Below are 21,733 nucleotides of genomic sequence, written 5' to 3'. Positions count from 1 at the left end.
CTACTTTTAGTCATGTTGAGATTAATATGCGGTTTGTTAAAGTGTATGTTTAACATGAATATGAAAAAGTAAGAAAATGTTCTCAATATTTGTGTTTTATCTATTCTACTTATGTTGACATACAATTCATCAGCTTAAAACTGGACCAGCACTGACTGGTAAACTATATGAAGTTTTTGACCCAGACTGTCATGATGTGGACGAGGCCCCAACAACACCAGGGTGGTCTTCAGAAATTAAAGGTTTCAAGTTCAAATCCATAAATGTTTAGTTGGTTTGGAAGGTGCAGAAATTCAGAAGGAGTTAAATATATTATATAAAAATATAAGTCTGTGAAAAGAGCCCTTGCTCTTACCCAAATCATCACTGATGTATCTTGCCTGTTATGATCACTCATTTCACGTATAGTATTGTGAAAAGTATTAGTAATCTGGCCCTAATTAGACTTATAGATTTATTTGCATAATAACCTAAACTCAGTGTTAGATTTTGTGACAAAAGCAGAAAAGAAGTGTTGTTCACTCTGGCTCCATATGTATTTCTCTTTTATTATAATGACGTTTCGGCCCTCAAACCTTCTTCAAGATCAACAATCATCATCATCATCATCATCATCATCATCATTGTTGACATATGGAGCCAGAGTGTGCGACACTTCTTTTCTGCTTTTGAATCCGCTTCCAGTGATCAGCACCTCACTACAACCCTTTGTGTGCGTTACTTTTCCACTATAGATTCTGAGACAAAGTCAGTGCCTTTAGTCAAGACTAAAGATGAGAATCCTAAACTGTGGGGTAACCACCTAGAACTTTGTCTCCACCAATAGTATTCATCAGGAGAGCTGCGCAGGGACTAACATACTGTATGGGAGGTGAGCTTATACTGTCAAAGGTAACAGACAAAAATCAGTGAATTCTTGTCCATGGATGGGTTTTCATGGGCTCACTCCAAGTGAAATAAAAGACAGAATGCAACCTCGTTTGAAAAATAATGTAATGATTGGTTACTGGTACACATTTGAGCCTTATTTTCTGTTAGGAAAAACAGCTTCAGTGCAGTACCTCTGACTTTATCGGGTTACAGAACTGATAACAACCGTCAGAATTAGAAAACTAAAATAAGTCAACAGGATTTAGAATACAATTACAAAATGGTCTTCCCAATAAAAAGGCACAGGGGATGTAGAGCAGCAACTGCATCCCTCTCAGAGTACATTTGCATAACTGAATAAATACATCTGCTGCTAATCAATATCAAACTGTGCCAAAGTGGAAGCACGGTCATCATACAATTACAGCAGAGTGCAACGATGTGAATTAGTGGAAGAACACGGCATATAAATATCTCTCCATAAAATATAAAGACTAAATCAAGGATAGAAGTTATTTAGTACCATGAATCAAAAATATTAATTGGAAGATTTCAAGCATATACAGTATTTATAATATCTGCCAAAATGATATTCAACAACCATCTTAAAACAAACTAACCTATATATGGAGTAAAATGTGCAATTGTTAGCATTTGGGAGAGCAGGCTCTGCACTCACATTATACACATGTATACTAAAAATACCTGAAACTAGTTATTGCTAAAGAATCACGAGTTTGTCTGAATATCATTGGAAACTGGTCAATCTAACATCTAAGGATCAATGCTGCTGTGTAACGGTGGGACAGATGTTCACTCTGTCCAGTGGTCTAATATTTAACATTACAAAGGGCTTTAATAATAAATGCTGTATTGTTATTTTAAGACATTAAATCATTACACAGTGCTAGTTCCTAACCAGTTTTTAAAGGGGCACTGGATGGCTGATCCATTTCCCCTAATGCGTCTCAAACCAGTCCCTAGTTTAGCAAGTAGTAAACGTCTCAACGAGACATTTTTAAGGATGTCCCATTCCAAAAGTCAACATTTGCATCATAAAACACTCATGAGCATCACTATCTTGACAGGAAGTACAGGAACTTTACTGCATGTTTTCTATGATATTGTTCCTGTAAGCAGAGTGGCATTATCTGGAAAAACAAAAAGGAACACAAAGTAAGCAAATGTAAGTATTGCTATAGCTACATACAGTATGTTAAACAGTGTATACAGTTAATGCTTTCATTCTTTCAAACCCTTTCACTCTCTAACACTGTGCAGCTTGTGGTGAGTTAACAGATTTTTATTATTTCATTTCAAAATGTCAGAAATACACACAGTTTATTTATGTGTTATGCAAGACATGTTTTATGTTATGTCTGACATTTTCTATTCCAGATATTTGATTGCTGTTTTCTCATGTACTGCCTTGAAATTACATCATTGACCCATCGCCGTCATGTTCATTGGATCAGTAACTTCAGTGTCTGAGATCCAGTTCACCACATAACTAAACTCTGGACTGGTTTGAGTCATAGCCCTTGTCTATCCCTTTGCTTTCAAATATTCACCCATTCAGCTACTGTTCATCTGAATAGTTTGTCCTCTGTGCCTTACCAGAAGGCCTCTATAAAAGTTTAATGAAACCTCTTCAAAAGGAAGAGTGAATATCTACCACAGATTGAAGTCCTCACAGCTCAACTTCCCCCTTTAAGTATCACCTGAAGTGTGATACTAAAAATATAGGCCCTTATCTCTGCTTCAAAAATAGAGGAAATCTACAAAGTGAGACCCTGAATTCACACTATTTGCTACCTACAGTGAAACTCTAACCCAACCACTAAAATATGGGCACTTGGAGCAAATAGCATTAAGTTTGTGCAAGAAAAAAAAAGAAAAAATAATAACCAACCCATTACATTCAACCAGGCCAGATCCTTTTTTTTGTTGTTTCTACCACATAGTAGAATCATGTTAGCAGTGTTATTTTCTGTTCCTCTTTCTGAAATAAAAAAAAAGATCAGATAAAATATTACATTATAAATTACATTTCCTGAAATGTAATTGACAATGTAGTACTTAAACAGAAAAAAAAAATCAGTATTCAGTGAAATGCATCATTGTTGCTGCAATAAAAATAAACTGTCATTTTCTAATTTGAAGCGTCACTATTTGGATGAAATCTTTCAGTTCCATTACAGCTGGGACGTCATACTGACCAATGAGATTTCAAAGAAAGGACAATTAAACTGATACCATTAATGCCACACGCATACTTTGTTAAATTCCAATTATAGCTGAAAAATGTTCACTGAATCAAAAAGGTAAATCTTAGAGAGGGAGCTCTCAACCTAGTCACAACTCAGTATTAACATCTCCAAAAGCAACAAACTCAGCAAAAAAGAGCAGTTAGCTTAATCTTGAGAAAGACCTTAGCTGAAGTAGACAAGAAAATACATGAAAATGCTTTAAGCATGACGATCTTTCACAGTAAGAGGAGACATCACAGTAACAACTCACTGGCCAATAAAGAGTATGTGCTTCAGCAATTGTGAACTCCTCAACTGTAACGGACAATGATGATTCAGTCCTATAGATGGCACTTCAGTTTAGAAATTAACCAGTTTAGAAATTTCATTGCAGCACCAATGGTGCAAATTCTAGCTTATAAATTAAAAATCAGAAGTACAAAGTTAATTTTTTCTATTAATCAATCACCTTCTTAGTATTTAAGAAAGAGGTAATAGAAAATAAAATGATTAACTGATACAGAATCTTGTGCTGGGCTCAGAAAAGTGAGCCCTAAAGCCCCACGTCCTCAGGGGGTGTCAGCGAGAGTCTCTGTAGAGAGCCAGATCTTCGCCCCATTCAGAAATTTGCTAATGGGAGTCCCATGGACAGTGCGGCGGCACAGGTTTCCCATTGGGGTGAAAGGAAAGGAGGAGGTAAGGAAGTCTGGAGGTGTAGGGGGGTCATTTGGGGAGCTGGCCTTAAAATACATCCTCCTTTGATCTGAAGGGGGCCCACTTGGGCTGGGGAGTGGTGTGCTGCCCGGACTGGGTCCCTTATACTGCCTGATGTGGCTCTGCAGTATCTCGATTTCGTCGACCAGTTGGGAGAGCTTGTGGTAGGCGGTGATGGGACCTCCTTTGGGAATGCAGGCTTCAGGAACCCAACGTAGAAAGAAGAGCTTCCAGAGGGCCACGTGTGAAGGTACAAGCAGGGGAATCAGGAGGCCCTGCTGGTCAGCAGGCCGAGAGAACCAGTCCCTGAAGAATCGCTCTGATGGGCTCTCCACGTCTTTCACTGGTGAGAAATCCGGCTTTAGCTCCGACACCAGAGAGCCCCGCCGGGTCATTGCATCCTCTCCGCCCTTCAGTCCGTTACGCAGAGATGCAGGGGTTCCTCGCAATGTGGAACTGTAGGCCTTCTGTTGGAGAAAACACACAGTAATAGATTGTTTTCACATAACATGAAAAAGTAGCTCTGTAACAGGCTGCAGCAGCAGGATGAAGGACCAAAATTCACTCTTTCCAGGCTCTCATATGCATATCCACCTGCATTATCAAATCATCATTATCCTGATATCCCCAACTTAAGAAAAATCAATTATTTATTTTCTGTGTAATAAATCGCCTTCTGTGTTCTCTCTGAAGTTGCTGATGACACCAAAACAACAGACTGGCCATAAAAATCTCAGCAGCAATAAACAAAACTGCTGACTGGTTGGTTTACACGTGTTAAACATTTACTTCATCAGAAACTGGAGGCATTTTAACAACATACTGTAACAGCTGCATGAATGAGGTAGTTATAAGAGAACACATGATTGACATGACCTATTTTGGATACACATCATTGCTGATCTTAATCTGACCTTTGGAGTAGTGAAACTTCAGCAACTTAAAATTAATCAGAAATGACAGTCACAGAGGTTACTTACTGTAACTGCCTTTGCAGTGTAGTTTTTTCTTGTATTTTATAAAAAGGTAGGTTGCAAAATTATAAACTAGCTCTAAAAAGTACTTCATTCTTTTTCCTATTTGACTTCCTATGGAAAAAAACATAGAATAGTGATAAAAGTAATCATGTGTTACCTAATCACAAAGAGAAAACAGTGATAAATGTCCTTGCACACTAACAACTGGCATATTAATCTATACATGAATTGAATGAGATTTAAAACAATTAAACAGCCAAAAGAGATGCTTGGCCATGAAGAGTGATGAAGAGTATAGACCCTGAGTCTTTTATTCAACATGGCTGAAAACCATTTAATTATATCTACACTGCAATTTTAAAGTGTTTGTAATATATCCAAGGTATAAAGTAGACAGGACACACATAACGCAACATACTGTCACTCCTCCTATAAAAACTTGTGAAACTCGGTGTCTTGCATACCTTTGTGCGTCTGAAGGTTTTCACCTCCCCATTCTGAACACAGGCGGCTCCTTTGCCTATGTACATGGGGTTGTTAAAGAGGGTTTGGTCTTTGATGGAGAACTGTTGTGACCAGTCCCAAACAGGCGGGAAATACACAACCTGGTCTTCCCCTTGAGGGATGGCTTTATTCCTGGCAAAGTCCTGTAGAATAAAAACAAGGTTATTCTTGCTTCATACATGTCTGTATGTTGTCTTACACAGAAAACATTGTTGTAAACTATGAAAAAAACTTCCATACTCCAAATTAAAATCCATTGAGGTAAACAAATTGCCATAATTTGCTTTTGTCATTTTCTTGGTTACTTCTCTGACCACAAGCTGAATGTTTTCATATCTGGGAGCATTACGTTGCACTCTTTCCTTTCAATTATCTGACACACACAGAAGGAAATAATAGTCTCTGACATGAAATGATACCACAAAAACATGTTGAGTTGTTACATGCCGTCACCTGCAGTTAATGGCCTGTTTTTTATTCTTCTTGGACCACAAACTGACAGAGATCATACAGGTAGATCTAAACTTGCTCTATTGTTGTGCACAGACTGCACCATCTATTAAAAATCCTGTTCTCATTTAAATTAGTTAATTTACTGTATGTCTTGGAATTCAGCGTGATGGTCTAATTTTTAGCTTTAGTTCTCTGTGGCATTTCTGTGGAATATATTCATTAAATGCAACTGAATAAATAATTAAATATACAATAATGTACATACACCACAAGTCAAAAGTCTGGACACACCTTCCCATTCCCTTGAAATTTGAGAAAGTGTGTCCAAACTTTTGACTGGTACTGTATATACATCCCTCACCATCAAGTGCTGAGCGCGCTGTTTAGGAGAGTTGAAGAGGAAAGTACTGAAGAGCGGGATCCACATGCTGTCACTCAAGACCGTCAGATAGGCCTCTGTGAACTCGAACGCAGCAGGGTACTGGTTCATCATCTGCCACACGCAGTCCAGGAAAAGCATGAACAGCGGGGACTTAACCGAGAGAACACAGAGAAACAAACAACAACCTGCATGAGTATCTTGGCAAATCCATTAGGTCAGTTCTTCTGGCAGTGGGCTAATTTCAGTCTGGGACAAATACCTCCACTTTGTCATTCTTCTTCAAGTGGTTGCATCTATCCAAGAAGCGATGGCCTGCCATCACCCACTCCTTCTGCACCAAGCTCTGAAAGCCAGTGAGGCTGCGATAGTGAGGGTCCAACATGAGCTGTACCAAGGAGGACACCACACAGTTCAGGTCTCTGTCTTCTTCCTCTGTACAGGTGTAGAAATAGAAACCAAAAACATAAATCAACAAGCTGTTTGCAAGGTAAGCAAGTTCAAGGTCAGTATGATCATATGTTAATGAATGAAATTCAACCACAATATAGTTTTTGGCTGGTGTGAAACATTCATGTTTGAAGCCAAATGTTGGAACAATATCACAAATGATGAATAAAATCAAAAGTTGTGAAAAATGAAAAATTACAAAAACGAATAATTGAAAGAGTAAAGAAAAAAATGATACTGTTGCTATGTGACTCTGGTTTGAAACTGTGAGGTGTGACTTTTAAAAGGTTATAGGACTAAACGAGTGATTCAGACAATTTAGAAATGAGGAATTTACCTTGGAGAATGACTGAAGCATTCTTCCCATCCAGGTAGTACACCATCTCAGCTGAATGCTTAAGAAAGGCCCTGGAGAGGAGACAAGCAAGATATAAACATTATTTTTTAACAGTCATTTTTGGTCCTCATGGACTAATTAGTGATTGGAAGAACAGATGACAGTAGCATGTCGCTGCCCAGCACACAATAGTCACATTATCACCAGACCAAAGATTTCAAGGCTGAAAAATTATATTATTAACTGGTCTCACAAATAAGTGTAAGTTTATGCCAAAAATATAAAAATTTTACACATCAAAAGGGTCACATTCACATCATGCAGCATGAAGTTGTTAATTTAGCTCTCTGTAAACTATCAGGACTACAGTAGTTTAAAAAGTACTATCATGCAGTGTCAGGTTGTTTACATACCTGACGTACTCCAGCCATCGTGAGTTTTCAATGGAAGAAAGCCACCTCTCCTCAGACTCCTCAAAAGGATCTGCACACAATCAAAACAGTCAAATACTTGTACACTTATAAAACTGTCCATTTCCATGGAAAAGAAATGTTCACCGAGTTACACTGCTTACAGAGGTTGAATACTTGGTTACCTACTTCATTACTGTTAAAAGGCACAATGAGGCTCACCTATGACACAGATCTGCTTGACTTTAAAAAAAGCACTCTGGATGTCCTGGATGTTAGGCAGACACTTGTCCAGATCTGATCTGATGACTTCACTGCGCTGTGGGTGGCTTTTTGTGATGGCAGTGCAGACTCTACAACAACAACAACAACAACATACAGACATTAATGACATTAATGACTGAAATATAGATCCCTTTAAAACATCTGTAGCAACATCTCAGCAATACATCATTTGTATATTCACAACATTAGCACGGACAGTTTAATAACTAAGAACCAAGACTATAAAATTGATGTTTAAAATTATTCTATCTAATCATACTGAGACTTTTTGCATTGCTGCAACTGAACATCTGCTGGCTGCTACTAAATTTAAGTGTAGAAGAGAGTAGAAACAGCACATTTAACACATGATTTGAATATGAATGAAAGAAGGAGTTTGAACTACTTCTGATCAATCCTCCTCTGCTGCTGATCAGTTATGCTGGCCATGCGGACAAGAGCGCTCCCATTAGGGTGATTCCAGCACCAGAGCTAAACAGAAGAAATGCAGATAACACAGACAGGGATCGGTGAGAGCATAGTAGGAATACTCTGACCAATTGAATTACATGCAGACTGAAATTGGCAGACAACGATTACAAATGACTCCATCGGTAGTCCTTACAGGTCTGATAACAATTAAAAGGGATAATTGAAAAATATTCCTAAGCGATGTTTGACAAGCTTAAATGGGAGATATCAAAGATCAGGTACTCACAGGGATGCGATTATCAGTGAAGTAATATGAGTACTGCTTCAGATCCTGATCTGCCAGAGAAACTGGAACCACAATGTACTCTGGAAGACTAAGAAATGTTTAAAAAAAAAAAAAAAAAAAAAAAAAGACAGACACACATTAGACAGGAATCAAACAGAAAAACACCATTTTAGAAAAACAGGGAAAAAAAAATTAAGAACATGTATTTTCATGTTTCCCAGCTACACTCAATCACATAACCATACCCATCTTTTTACATGAATACATTAAGTGTGCTGTTCATGCTGTCATACCATAATATTGTATTAATGTTAATAAAATGCCTGGGTTGATGTAAATAAATTGTTAGCATGGCATTGGTTTTTAGTCTCTTTCTCATGGTGAGTATCTTTAGCATTGTGTTTGTTTTTTGGGGAGTATACAGTAAGGATTGTTTTAGAGTCTCTAGACCCATGTCATGTGTACAATGTGGTGCAAGTTACTATTATGTAATTTTGAGTCTTTTTTCAAATTCCACATAAAACACTGCACAATCCTTGCTCTGCAACCCACCATGATGTCACCACTGAACTCAGATGAATAGCACTTATTGTCAAATAGAGACTCGCATGTTTCTTTGAGACATTCACCATTTTTTCCCGACAAGTCACTCGTGAAGTGAGCGAAAAAAGGCATACAGTGTAAATATACTGTCTTGCCAAAACATACCGAGTATGAATAAAGGCTGGAATTTAGAGTGTCTGTAATATCTAAGGCCAGAAACCCCCTTTCATAAGTTACAATAACCAACATGAGCTCAAGACCTTGGTGAGATGGAATAACTCTCGTTGATGGAGCACACCCTCCACTCTGAAGCACCCGTTCGCTTGATCTCTCGATCCCAGTCAGATGGACGGTCAAAAATGGGGGTCAGTAATCCTCCTCGTGGGGTGGAGCCGTTGACTCGTTCCTCTGGAAATGCAGATAGACTTTAGAATTATTTCTGGTGCATATTTAATGCAGAGAAATAAAACACAGGTTGTCAAATTTGGAATAGTTAATTCTGAAGGAAATCTTTGAAAGTATTGCATGCTATGTTTACCTTTAGATTCATGGTATCGTCGCCCTTGATACTCAAAACCAAACAGCAGTTGAAGATCAGCTGGATGGGTATAGTGGGCAATAGCAAGGCAAACCTAGAATAAAAAGAAGAAAACGTACTTTTATAGGATATATACTTAATCATAACTATTCAGCTTCCCAACTCAGGTTCATTCAGAGTGCCAAAATGAGCTCTGAGGCATGTTCTTTAACCGTACGAAAACAAGGACAAGTTCAACCTGGGGAAGCAAATGTTTAACAGACAGCCTACTGCTCTGGGTTTACAGGACTGAATCGTTCTGTGGCTCGACTAGAGTCACACAAAGCAGTCCATTCAGTAGTAAAGCTGTGAATAACACGAGAGGACACCAAAAAAGTGTGTGTGTGAGTGTGTGTGTGTGTGTGTGTGTGTAGACAAGGCTGGTCCCAACTCTGTAATTTCCTATGGTGAAATAAGCTATTATAGGTTGGCTTAATTCCATATGTCACAAAGAAAAAAAAAAAGAACTGAGCCCCGTTTTAGGTGCACACTGTAATTACATATATGGTGTCCATAAATAAACTGTCAAGGAGTGAGAGAGGGCAGACCCATTTCTATTTCAGTGTTCTATGGACAAATAAAAGCTTTCATATTCTGTTGTAAGCAGAATAAACGAAAAAGTTAATAATGCATTTTATATAAATTAAATTAGTCTGTAAACACAGACTAAGACTTATAACACTGGCAATGAGCCCCTGCTCAACGCAGCACCATACTGTAATGCTGCTGTTAGCCAAATGTGCTGAAGGTATGTGCTACGGAGCTCTAAAACCTTCACAAAAAGTGCTCCCAGATGACATGGGAGGAGATCAGACGTGCAACTGTGTACATTCACGTGTACACTTCACTGGCACACTGTAGATAGATATACAGCTGTCTAACTCTAATGGGCCATGTAGTGAGCCTGCAGTGAGCAAACAGCTCCTGAGGACCCTCATGCACATAATACAGATCCAAATTTATTTCCATTGTTAATGCAACTACAGATTCCACAGTGTTTTTACACGACACCTGCACTTACAATGTGAGAGAAGGCTGAATGAATGTCAAGCAGTCACACAATACCACGGCCTAGCAGGTTCTGTTCAAGGTAACAACTTCCCTTTTTTTATTTTTTGTTCTATTATCATTTGCCAAAATTAGCTGAAGGACTTGAAAGGCTTGCTGAGTCAAGTCAAGCCTCCTGCTAATTAACAGTTCAGCCCACTACACAGCTGACTAATGTGACCAGGGAAATGTGTTTAGTTTTCCTGGTCGTCGAGTTGGGTGGCCCCTTATTTCTGTGCCTCTGAGATTCTTTTAGTTGATTTTGATGTGAATGCCTTCACATGGTTGATCATTGTATCTGTATATTATTAATGATTTCCTTTAATTTCACTTGTGTGCAACTAAATATAAAAAGACATTATATCAATATGTTGGTTTTGAGATATTTGTAATATTTGATTCATCAACATCGCCCAAAACCTCAGTTTAAAAACACACCATTTTAATGTATGACTGTTATAAAAATCTCTCATTATACTGGCCACTAACTGAGCTCTGATTTGAAGAATGAAACATCTGTCCCACCGATCTCTCTGTGCAGGAGATGAGTCAGAGTCACGCTGCCAGTTGTTCCTACGGTCAGGATCATTCTCGATTTCCTTTGACTTGAATGAGCATTGTTTTCGATGTCTTTATTTATTGTTTGGCTAATGGCCACAGTGAACATGCTTTTTGAGAAGATAGTCACGTCCGTTCAGATGGAGGGTGAGAGAGAAGCACATCAAAGTAAAGTCTGTATAATATAAATATCCTTGTCACTGAGGAAGTGGTTGTAGCACTGAAACAGAGTATGTGTGTGTTTAATGATCTAACACAGTCAGGAAAGGAAAAGTTTGATCAGCAACAGGAAACTGAGTAAAAGGAATGGTCTGTTCTTCACTATGTGCAGATTTTTTATGTGATTATAGCATCTTTTGAATTTTTGAAATGGCAAACTTTTCTGTGTAGAAAAAAGAGCCAGTGGTAAAATAAAAACGTGAACACTGATGCAACTGAGTGTTGCTTGATGTGTTGTTTTCTGCACATTAACTTCAGTGTCTCTGGGTCGGATGCGTGGAGGTTAGCGGCGTAGTTTTGTATACAACCACTAGGGGGTGACAAAGTCTAAAATGAGGAATTTTCTTTAAAAAAAAAAATCACTAAGATGCGGTCAGAATATTTTTCCTCACTTTCTTACCATTTCCATTAATTAATTTCATTACCCACATGGGCCTTAAGTTGGTAAGAGTCTGACAAGCATTAAACTGATTTTTAAAAGCCGCTCCAAGAAGACCACCATCATATCACCATCACTGGTATAAAACTCGAGCATCACTCACCTTTTTGGCACTCTCAGGCCCAGCCTCACCAAAGCAGAACCTTATAATGCGCAAGTCTTTGCAATACAGGATGAGCTCAGTTGGGTTAAACTTCAGCTTCTGGTTTGAGCCCAACACCTTTTTCTTCCCCTTTGTATCGTTCACTGAGAGGAACAAACAAAATATAAGCAGAAAGCTTTAACTATTGCCAAAGCTTAAAGATCTTAGAAAAAAAGTCAAAGCAAAAAAAGAATTTAAATTCAATTCTTCTTTGGACACAACAGGTGACTAGAGGTTTTGGGTCAACTGGAAAACACTCAGCACATACCACAGTAAAGGCTGTATAAACAGAAAACATACTTCTGTGTGATTTAACTGATGTTAACACTAACACTGGGGCCTTATCTCATTCTTGATGCACATACACTTGTTCTCACTGGACAAATCCAATAATGATTATGTTGTCTTTAACAGCCCAGTTCAAACAGGGTCAGAAACAAGCTGGGTACAACAAGCATCATGCTTCATCACTGTAACACAACAGACCTTGCTCTGGGCAGTTGCCCTTGCAGTGTCAGCAATCGACAGCAATGAGATATTTAAACAAGGATAATCCCAGCTAGGCTGCCCTGCCACTAAACACTACCTAAGCTGTGACATCACTTGTTATCAGATTGCTGACCAGGAAAGAACAACAAATGAGACCTGGCAGCCATGATGTCAAAGATTAATGAGGAGTAGACTGGGCCATCTAATATTCTTGTAAAATGACTGGGTTAAGATATGTGACGTTAGCACTGAAACAGTTGACTGATCAATTATTTAATCAAGAGTTTTGATTGAGTAAGATCAAATATCTGCTGGGTACACTTGCAAAAATTGTAATAGTAGCAAGCTTTTATTTGTTTATTATTAGGGAATTAATAGTGTGGGATACTTAGACAAAATTCTAGGGTAAAATGTTTGAACTCTGATATGGTGAAACATGAAATTTTCAGTTTCGCCACAACAAATGTTGACATCAGATTTACCTGTTACCACTTGCTCTAAACATGTCAGGGGGATATCATGCACTCCAAGCAGCAGGTGGGACAGCTGGGTCTTCTGTGGCAAAAGCAAAACAACAAAGATAGTATGTTCAACATCTTGTAGGCTATTCCATTACATGCATAACCCACTGAAACACTGTCTCAAATACTGGTTGACAGACTGACTTAATATGCTTTGGCTGAGCAATTATCATCAAGTTACATTTTATTATCACTACAACAATCTGCAGCATAGCCGGAAATGACGTCTGTTCTCTCACTTCTTGCGCGACATCACTGACAATGTCAAGCAGGAAAGTACACAAGTTTTCCTTCCTCTTTGCCAGATGCACTGCACATACAAACATGGCAGTCGAAATACAAGTATTTAAGCTACTCAGCAGTGTGCTGGTGCCACTAGAATATTTAACAAATTAAAAAAGTCACAATTGTAGCCACAGGAAAGTTCAATATTGTTCAACTACCAAGAATAGCAAAGATTTCAAAACAACACAGTTCAACTGCTTCAAAACCTTAGTCTGCACAAATACCTGTTTAGGTGGTGCATCTTGAGGGATGAAGGAGACCTTGAAGTTGGTACATATCAACTTGCCCCAAAGGTCATCTTGGCTGCTTTCAGCGCTGATGCATTTCCTCACAAAGTTCACCTCATTAACTACTATCTCTCCTGGTGACAAACACAAATGGAAAAAAGGGTTGTGTGAAATCTACCAGTAGAGTTCAATGAACCATACAGAAAATGAAAATTAGAAAGGCGAAGTAAAGTAAATGACTTGAGCACTTGAACGATACTGCAAAAAATTTAGAGACATCCTGCTGTTAAGCTGAAATGTGGTTTGTACATCCTTTTTTTAAATTTCCCCAAACTTGGTGCACCAAAACTTACTATTTATGTTCTTATTATAATCTAATCAATTTATTATTGATGTTGGTATTTAAATATGAATGTATAAATTACTGATGTTGAATAACAAATATCTGTTTCAATATTTTCAGAAAATGAAATGGAATAATAGTTGACATACGTCTTATTGAGAACCATATTGCTGTGCAATTAAGTTTTTGTTTGATTTTTAAATCCTTCATTGTTTGGTTTCTGAGTTGTTCATGATTAAACAATTTCAATTTAGCAAGGTCGACAATTTTCACACATTTTCCTTTCTACCATCATCCTCTCTGTTTCTACTTTGTACATGTAACCATTTAAATATGTGAGAAGTAGTAGTTAAAAACGTACATACATGTTTTAGTCTTGATGATGCTGTTGACAAGGAATAGTGACAGTTTGCCAAATACAGCAATAAATGCTGACACAAATCAACTAAAATGTTATTTTGAAAACGTCTTGATTTTGATGGGTAACATGACTCTTGCCCATCGATCACAAAATGATTCATATAGATAAGAATGCTGCTATATTATTATTGCTAGATCTTGGAATAAGGACTTAGAAGTGTTTTAGCAGTGATATTTAAAAACAAGTTCAACTAGTCCAACAGTCAAGAACCTTTGTGTTTTGCTTTACTGAAATTCCCATTTCCTTTTTAGATTAAAGATAACAGAAAAATGTACATTACACACAATGTGAAACAAAGAATTTTAAGCCTATGACAATATTTCAGTGATTGATATTGAGATTCCTCAGAAGCATAGAAGAAACTTCATAACTCATAAAACCATAACTATACGTATATCAAATGTTATCCAAGCCAGCAGGAGGCTGAAGTCACTTAATCATAACTTAATGCTCTTCTGTAAAGGCAGTTTGGCTTTAAAAAAGTCTGTATTGCAGAACCAGAAGCTCACTGCATTCAAAGAGCTGAAGCTACTTTACGAAAAGATTTTGTTGGGCAGAAACCACTACACACATCTAAAATTTCTGTAATGACAAGTGGGACAGTAACCCCCTTCAGCTCTGCCACATGAAAGTCACATTATGTTCACATCAGCTTTAGATTAATAAGGCAGCTTTCCATACACTGTTGTTTATCTGTAACATGATCCTTGCCCTTTAACACGATCACAAACCGATTAATGCTCAGCGTAGACAAGATTGCGGCTATATAAACTTGCCCCAGAGATTTTCTTTAAAAAAAAAGGTGAGAACTGGGGCAACCAGGGTGGAGTCCTACAGACAGTCACTTCAAAGCCTCCCCTCGGAGCAGCCAACAGAATTTTTACAGTGAGTTAAAAACAAGGAAGCTGTTCATGGGACCCGTTTGTCTGTCCAGCTCCAGGATTTGGACGGTGAGGGAGCTTTGACACTAAACTGGTAAATGCTGCCTGAAAATGGGTGGAAAGTTTGTTTTACCAGACATTTTAGCAGGTAGTCAATTAAAATGTTGATGTTGAGCTAAATAAAATGCGCTTCTCAGATATTCAGCAGGTTTTTAACTGAAGAATAATTTCCATAAGAGAGGCTCTAACAACTACAATTACTCTATGCCTCTGGAGTGTTTTACTTATAAAAACAACACCTCTGTATATTTACTCCAAATAACATACCACTTAACACTATGCAAAGGGTGTGTCGAGCCACTCCTATGAGAGTCCCAAGACAGCTGCTCAGACCTAAACTAGGATCTATCATTGAGATGAAGGTTTTCCTGCTGCTCCAGTTATTTAACTAGCATTGGCACAGCATTAGAATTGGCAAAGCATTTTAAGTCAACTTTTATGATAGAGCTTTAAAGTAAATATTTCCTGGAGAAAAGGCAAATTCCCATGACTGAGAGGAGGAAACACAGTGGGGACAGAGAGGAACTGTGCTGCAAAGAGCACTTTGCACTAAGCTCATGCAAACAGAAATATCAGGGTAATATTTCTAAATCCTCATGAGAGGGTGAAATCACACTGTGAGAAAAAAAAACAGTTGTTTCACCACCTGAACTCCTAATATAGTTGTGCTGATTGACAATGATGTCTTACAAACAATTATCAATGCTCCTGATAATGTTAAAGAAAAAAATCCCATTTGAACACATTAAAATTTACATTAATCTGTGCAATAATTAATCAATAATCAATTCACTTCTTTACTTTTCGAATTGCGGCCACTGATTTTTTAATTGTAATAGTAGGTGCTTTTAAAATGTTCATTACTATTGACTTTACAGAACATTATAACTTTCATCTATTATAGTATTATCATCCTAAAAGCTATATTGCTCATTTGAACACTGGTGGCAGTGGCACTGCAAACTGGCAAATCATTCTTATCTTTCTGGTTTTAAAGGCTGCATTACAATAAAGTGATGTAATTTTCTGAACTTACCAGACTGTTTAGTTGTTCTATGATTTCCCTTTACCCACTTAGTCATTATATCCACATTACTAATGATTATTTATCAAAATTGTGTAAATATTTTGTGAAAGCACCAACAGTCATCCTTACAATACTGTCGCAATATCAATATAAAAAGGTATTTGATAAAAAATATTGTGATATTTTATTTTGTCCATATCGCCCAGTCCTACTGAGTAGGCAGAAATAATGAGGGCCTGGGAAAGCTGAAAATGGGAGGCAATAAATGATAAACCACAACACACAGTGCACTCCTAAGATTTGAGACTACTTGTATTATAAACTGTAGATAAAGACAGATTGATGAACAATTGCCTGAGCTGAAACACTTGTTAGACCAGTCTGATTAAACACTGCCAGCTATGTTTAGTTCAAGCTAAAAAAAAAAAAAAAAAATCTTCCTCTGTGCTTTTATGGTAAAATCCATAGATATTAGTCTAAGGAAATTTAACAGACAGTGTTGCAAACAGGACAGAGGGAAGTAACTTAATTGTCTAGTTTAGGAGCTTCACACTGGTGTTTCGCAGTCCATTGCTGAGATTGACAATTTATTGCCTCAAAGCCATCCCAGATATCTAACTTTTAGTGTGACTGGAACGACTACTTTTGAGCAACCTGCTGTCAGCCTTACCACAATGTGTTGAAACATCCATTATTTCAGAAACCAATAGCGATGACAACTTGCTGGAGCACATTAATCAAAACTACAACAGCAGCCCAAACAGAATTTCTTAAATTAAAAAGCTAAATAAAGATCTCTGTGGCAAGTCTCCTCTTAATGTAGACAGAAACAAAGTTTTGAGACAACATTAGGTGCCCACTAGGCCCACAGGGTCTTGACTTGACTAAATAAAATATCAATATGCCAAGAAGTTTGTTTCAAGCTATAAAAACTATTAAACATTTCGTATCAAATTAAACCATGTCAAAATAAACTTACCTGGTAGTAGCTTCGGTTCCACCTTTTTGATAGGTGGTTCGATAGTTTTCTTCACATCAGTCTAAAGAGCAAACATGAGACACAGAGTCAGGTAAACAGTAAACTTGTCAGATGGTTAAAGAATAAATGGCAATAATACATCAGGGGCTATAAAAGTAGCTCTCAAATGTGTCCTGGCATTGTAGACAAAGCATGAAATCAAAATAGCTTCTAAGCGCACGACTGACTGGAGTTGTAAGTTCCCAAAACAACTTTGTTCAACCAGTGGTTTTCATACAGCTATCTTTATCATCATCACAGCTGTTATGATTTGTTGTGGTAAATTAAGGTTGCATAACCAATTACAATATGCAGTAAGTGTCGATAAGCCTTGTGCAAGCTTTCTTTACAAAATTAGATGGACATAAAGACAAAGTCATGTGTTTTTCATTGCTGGCTTTACTCCAACACCATATATTTCAAGTGAATGAATGACTAAGAGATTAAAGCACTGACTTTAAGCTTTAAGAGTGTTTGGGGTGGGCAGTGTAGGAATCTTAGCCATTTTTACACTTGGGGGTATGTATAAAATGAACAACAGTTTCTACATGGTTCATCAGATGTGAAAGTAAATATCCTCAAATTAAACTAAATGTTAGCAATTTAACCAAATAGTTGTTTTATTCAAAATTAGAAGTGCTGGAGTACACAGTCAGGAAACAAGCCCAAAATACTAGGACTGCACTCTACTTGAAAAGGTAAAAAATGAAATGGTCAGTTTATTTTCTTTCATAAGCAAAGCACTGGTATAGCAGGTGGCCCAACATGCCCTCAGAAAGTCCATTCATTATAACTGAATGAAGGAATGCCACTAAGCAGCGTCACGGTTCACTAAATATCTCGTCAACGGTTCACTCTTCTTTTGTTCATCTGGGTTAAGTGCATCATTGATATTCCCTCGTAAATGTGTATCATTTGTTGTCACTACTTGCAACTTATAAGCGATTACCAAGACCATACATGGCAATATGATGCTGATTTTTACACTATACTATATTCATTGATCCATTTTTCAATAAAATGTCTAGATTCTTGTCTTAACCTTGCCTTAGAAACACTGGTTTTGTTTGGGTTGCTGCACCAGCATCTGTAAACAAATCCTCTGACTTACTGTCTGGAGAAGTGCGTACACCTGTGGGCAAAACAAGGCAAATAAATTTGATCCTGTGGTGTCCAATTCTCCAAGTTGTGGAGGAGTAGGGAGAAAAACTTCTAACTACCTAGTGACAATTCATACATCAAGACGCGAAGCAAAGGCGATCTGGTAAATGCTTCTGCATTTTATGATGGTTACTAATATTGGAACTGGGGCTGCTTACACATATCTCATTTCTTGACCACGCGTCAAAAACGCCTATTAACTTTCCTTCCGCAACACCAGTCGACTTCAGCTGAAAGTATCTTAATCAAAAGCAATTATTAGACACTCTATCGTGACCATCCGCTGTGAAAAGTAAAAAAAAATAAACTTTGCAGAGCAAACACATACCTGCACAGGAGGAAGATAGCACTTGAAGGTTGGTTTCATGGGTTTGACAGAAAACATTGTTTATGTCCGACCTCTTAGTGCTGGTCCTAAACGGGCGACCTGGCAAAGCGCTTGGCCGCTGCCAGTGGAAAAAAAACAACCCAAAAAGGAGCCTTCAATAAAGTTTAAGTCAGCCCTTAGCTGAGTAAATCCGAGACGTCCGTGTGTAAAATATTCATCGACACAGCCTGGACGAGCGACGGCACTCCTCCATTTCGATAAGCGGTCAAGTCGCAGACTTCGGTACTAGCTGGTTGGAAAAGTTGACAGAAGTTAACGTTGAGACGTCGGCGTTAGCTCGGTTAGCTAGCCAGCATGAAGTACTACATAAAGTTTATAAAAACCGCTGCCACGCAAAGATAAAACAATTTAAAAAATGTAAAGGCTTCCGATGAACGTCTACATTTTCTTTCCACCTGTTACTGAAGTAGTTACCACCAATGACTTCCTCAAAGTCTAACTAATTGAGCCAAACGCAGTCCCTGATGCTGTGGAGGGCTTAACGGCCATGTTTATAAGCGTCGAGGTCCCGCCCTACTTCCGGGCTACACTGCTGAGCTTTATTTCTGTAGTTTCTTCTTTTATCAAACTTTTTGAAAAGTTGAAACAGGACGCGGCAGTATGCTGCTCATACTCTAAGGTAAATGGGTTTCTACGACTGTACTTGATAGTAAATACTGACAACTTTGTCATTTGAATTATAAAATAACGATTATTGTGTTAGCATTCATCATGAGCACCACCCAATGGACTACAACTCCCATGAAACTCAGAAGAACGAGAGGCTTTTAGGCGTGAATTATTTATTTTTTTACAGTAACTTTATTGCACAAAATAAACAAACACATGTAGGAGTAACAAAATTGATTTCAAAACACAGTAACATAATTTCTTTCATTTTACGTATACAACCACAATTTGATATGAGTTAAACTCAGTCCACGCAAATATACACACCAAGGGCCGATAAATAAACTCAACCATTGGCAGAAAAATAAAACTGATGTTATGAGAATCTGCATCTACAGTACCAGTCAAAAGTGCGTCCAAACTTTTGATGAGTGCTGTATGTATGAATGTATTTATCTATTCATCTGTCTGTCAATCTCTCCTCTATCTTCTGTTAACTTTTTAATGTTGGATATAGGTATACAACCAATGTCACAACATTAAATAGTGTGTTGCCTTCGCAAGTGAAAAGTGCCATGCAGGGTCTACATTCTATGTCTAGGGGAGAACGGGGTAAAGCGAGCCAGTGGGTAAAATGAGCCACCCCCTTTATCAAGGTAACTATACACAAAAGTAATCATTTGAGCACAAATTAAGAAAGTATAGTTCACATTACTCAATCCATCTTCGACTCAAACACATGGAGAGAGTGGTCAGCAAAACAGAGCAAAAAAAAAGATTTTTGTCATGCCAAGTGAATTCATCATGTTACTAGAGTTATCAGTCTTGTATCTTAATTAAAATAGATATGTTTTAGACATTATTACATGTTAGTTTAAGTCAATGTAAGCTACAAAACAAGGTCATAAACTTAGCATAACTGTGGATCTGAGCCACTGTGTGACAGTTTTGTCAAAATGGAGGTTGTGGGGTAAAATGTGCCAGTGATGTTGGGGCAAGTTGAGTCAAAGGCGCAATTTACGCCCAAAAACTATTTTCTGATATTCTAGAGACTAGAGACACTGTTCATGATAATGTTTTATCACTGTTACAAGTTTTACAATGTTGATGAATAAATACCTAATTTTTGACTAATGTTAAGTTTAAGCCACAAACAAACATGCTGTACATACAGTCGGGTGACAAATTAAAGGAAAAACCAACATAAAGTGTCTTAGTAAGGTGTTGGGCCAACACATGCCACCAGAACAGCTTCAGTGCACCTTGGCATTGATTCTACAAGTCTCTGGACTCTTCTGGAGGGATGAACACATTTCATCCAAAAGATATTCCCTCATGTGGTGTTTTGATGATGGTGGTGGAGAGCACTGTCTAACATGTCAGTCCAAAATCTCTCATAGGTGTCCAGCTGGGTTGAGATCTGGTGACTGTGAAGGCCATAGCATATGATTCACATCATTTAATACTCATCCAACCATTCAGTGACCCCTCATGCCCTTTGAATTGGAGCCTTGTCATCCTGGAAGAGACCACTCCAATCAGGATAGAAATGTTTCATCATAGGATAAAGGTGATCACTCACAATAACTTTGTATTGATTTGCAGTGACTCTTCCCTCTAGGGGGACAAGTGGACACAAACCATGCCAGCAAAATGCTCCCCACAGCATAACAGAGCCACCAGACCCCCTCACTGTAGGGGTCAAGCATTTAGACCTGTACCGGTTTTTCCTTTAATTTGTCACCTGTCTGTATACACAAAAACACATTTATACACATATTATTTCTGTAGCTAACACACAAAACTCACAATTTAATTTTTACCAAAAATGTTTTGGTAACAAGGTGGAAAACAGGACACATGATTTTACTTAAAAGTATGAGTTTTTGCCTTTGTTTAATTGATGACATTAATAAGGTTAAAAATTGTCTCAAAATTGTTTGATTTTGTGACATTTCCATATCAGTATTTAATGGTAGCACTAATTACCCCTAGAGTGCTCATTTTACCCCTACCTTGGGGTAAGCTGTGCCATGGGACTAACTTTTTTTGATGGCTCAAAACCATAATAATTAGATAACTTGTTTTAATTTTCATGGGTACACAACAATCTGAGGTATATATAATAATTATTTGACACAAATACATTATTACATTACATTACATTATTATTTCTAACATCATCATTTAGGCTACTAATAGCCTAATTTGTACTCCACAAACCCAGGTTATCTTTTATTGCATTCTCGGTGTGATCCCAAAACAAAACACACATAAATTTGAAAACAGTCACAAAAAAATTACCTGGGATTTTTCTGCGATTGATTGATTCATGCTGGCCAAAAAGATAATCTTATGGTTCAAAACTGCTATATGTTTTATGTTAAACTTCTTATACTTATATATTATTTACCTCGCAAGATTATATCCACTAGATTGTGCTGTTTATCTAT

The 21,733-nt window shown here is 37.7% G+C and overlaps 1 protein-coding gene across 1 annotated transcript; it reads right to left on the bottom strand.

Moving 5' to 3' along the window:
* Nucleotides 1-976: 976 nt before the first annotated feature.
* Nucleotides 977-19,182, bottom strand: mtmr10 (myotubularin related protein 10). The gene is made up of 16 exons (XM_044349006.1): nucleotides 18,612-19,182; nucleotides 17,084-17,144; nucleotides 13,370-13,506; nucleotides 12,822-12,894; nucleotides 11,812-11,954; nucleotides 9,407-9,500; nucleotides 9,129-9,276; nucleotides 8,326-8,413; nucleotides 8,014-8,099; nucleotides 7,566-7,696; nucleotides 7,347-7,416; nucleotides 6,934-7,004; nucleotides 6,409-6,581; nucleotides 6,129-6,299; nucleotides 5,275-5,457; nucleotides 977-4,300 (listed from the first exon to the last, which is right to left on the bottom strand). The coding sequence occupies exons 1-16, from the start codon at nucleotides 18,666-18,668 to the stop codon at nucleotides 3,689-3,691; spliced, it is 2,298 nt and encodes a 765-aa protein (XP_044204941.1). The 5' UTR covers nucleotides 18,669-19,182; the 3' UTR covers nucleotides 977-3,688.
* Nucleotides 19,183-21,733: the final 2,551 nt, after the last annotated feature.

The sequence above is a fragment of the Thunnus albacares genome, chromosome 1 (assembly GCF_914725855.1).
Source record: "Thunnus albacares chromosome 1, fThuAlb1.1, whole genome shotgun sequence".
NCBI lineage: Eukaryota > Metazoa > Chordata > Actinopteri > Scombriformes > Scombridae > Thunnus > Thunnus albacares.
Note: the sequence above shows the minus strand (reverse complement) of the source record. Positions and strands in the feature narration are given on the sequence as shown.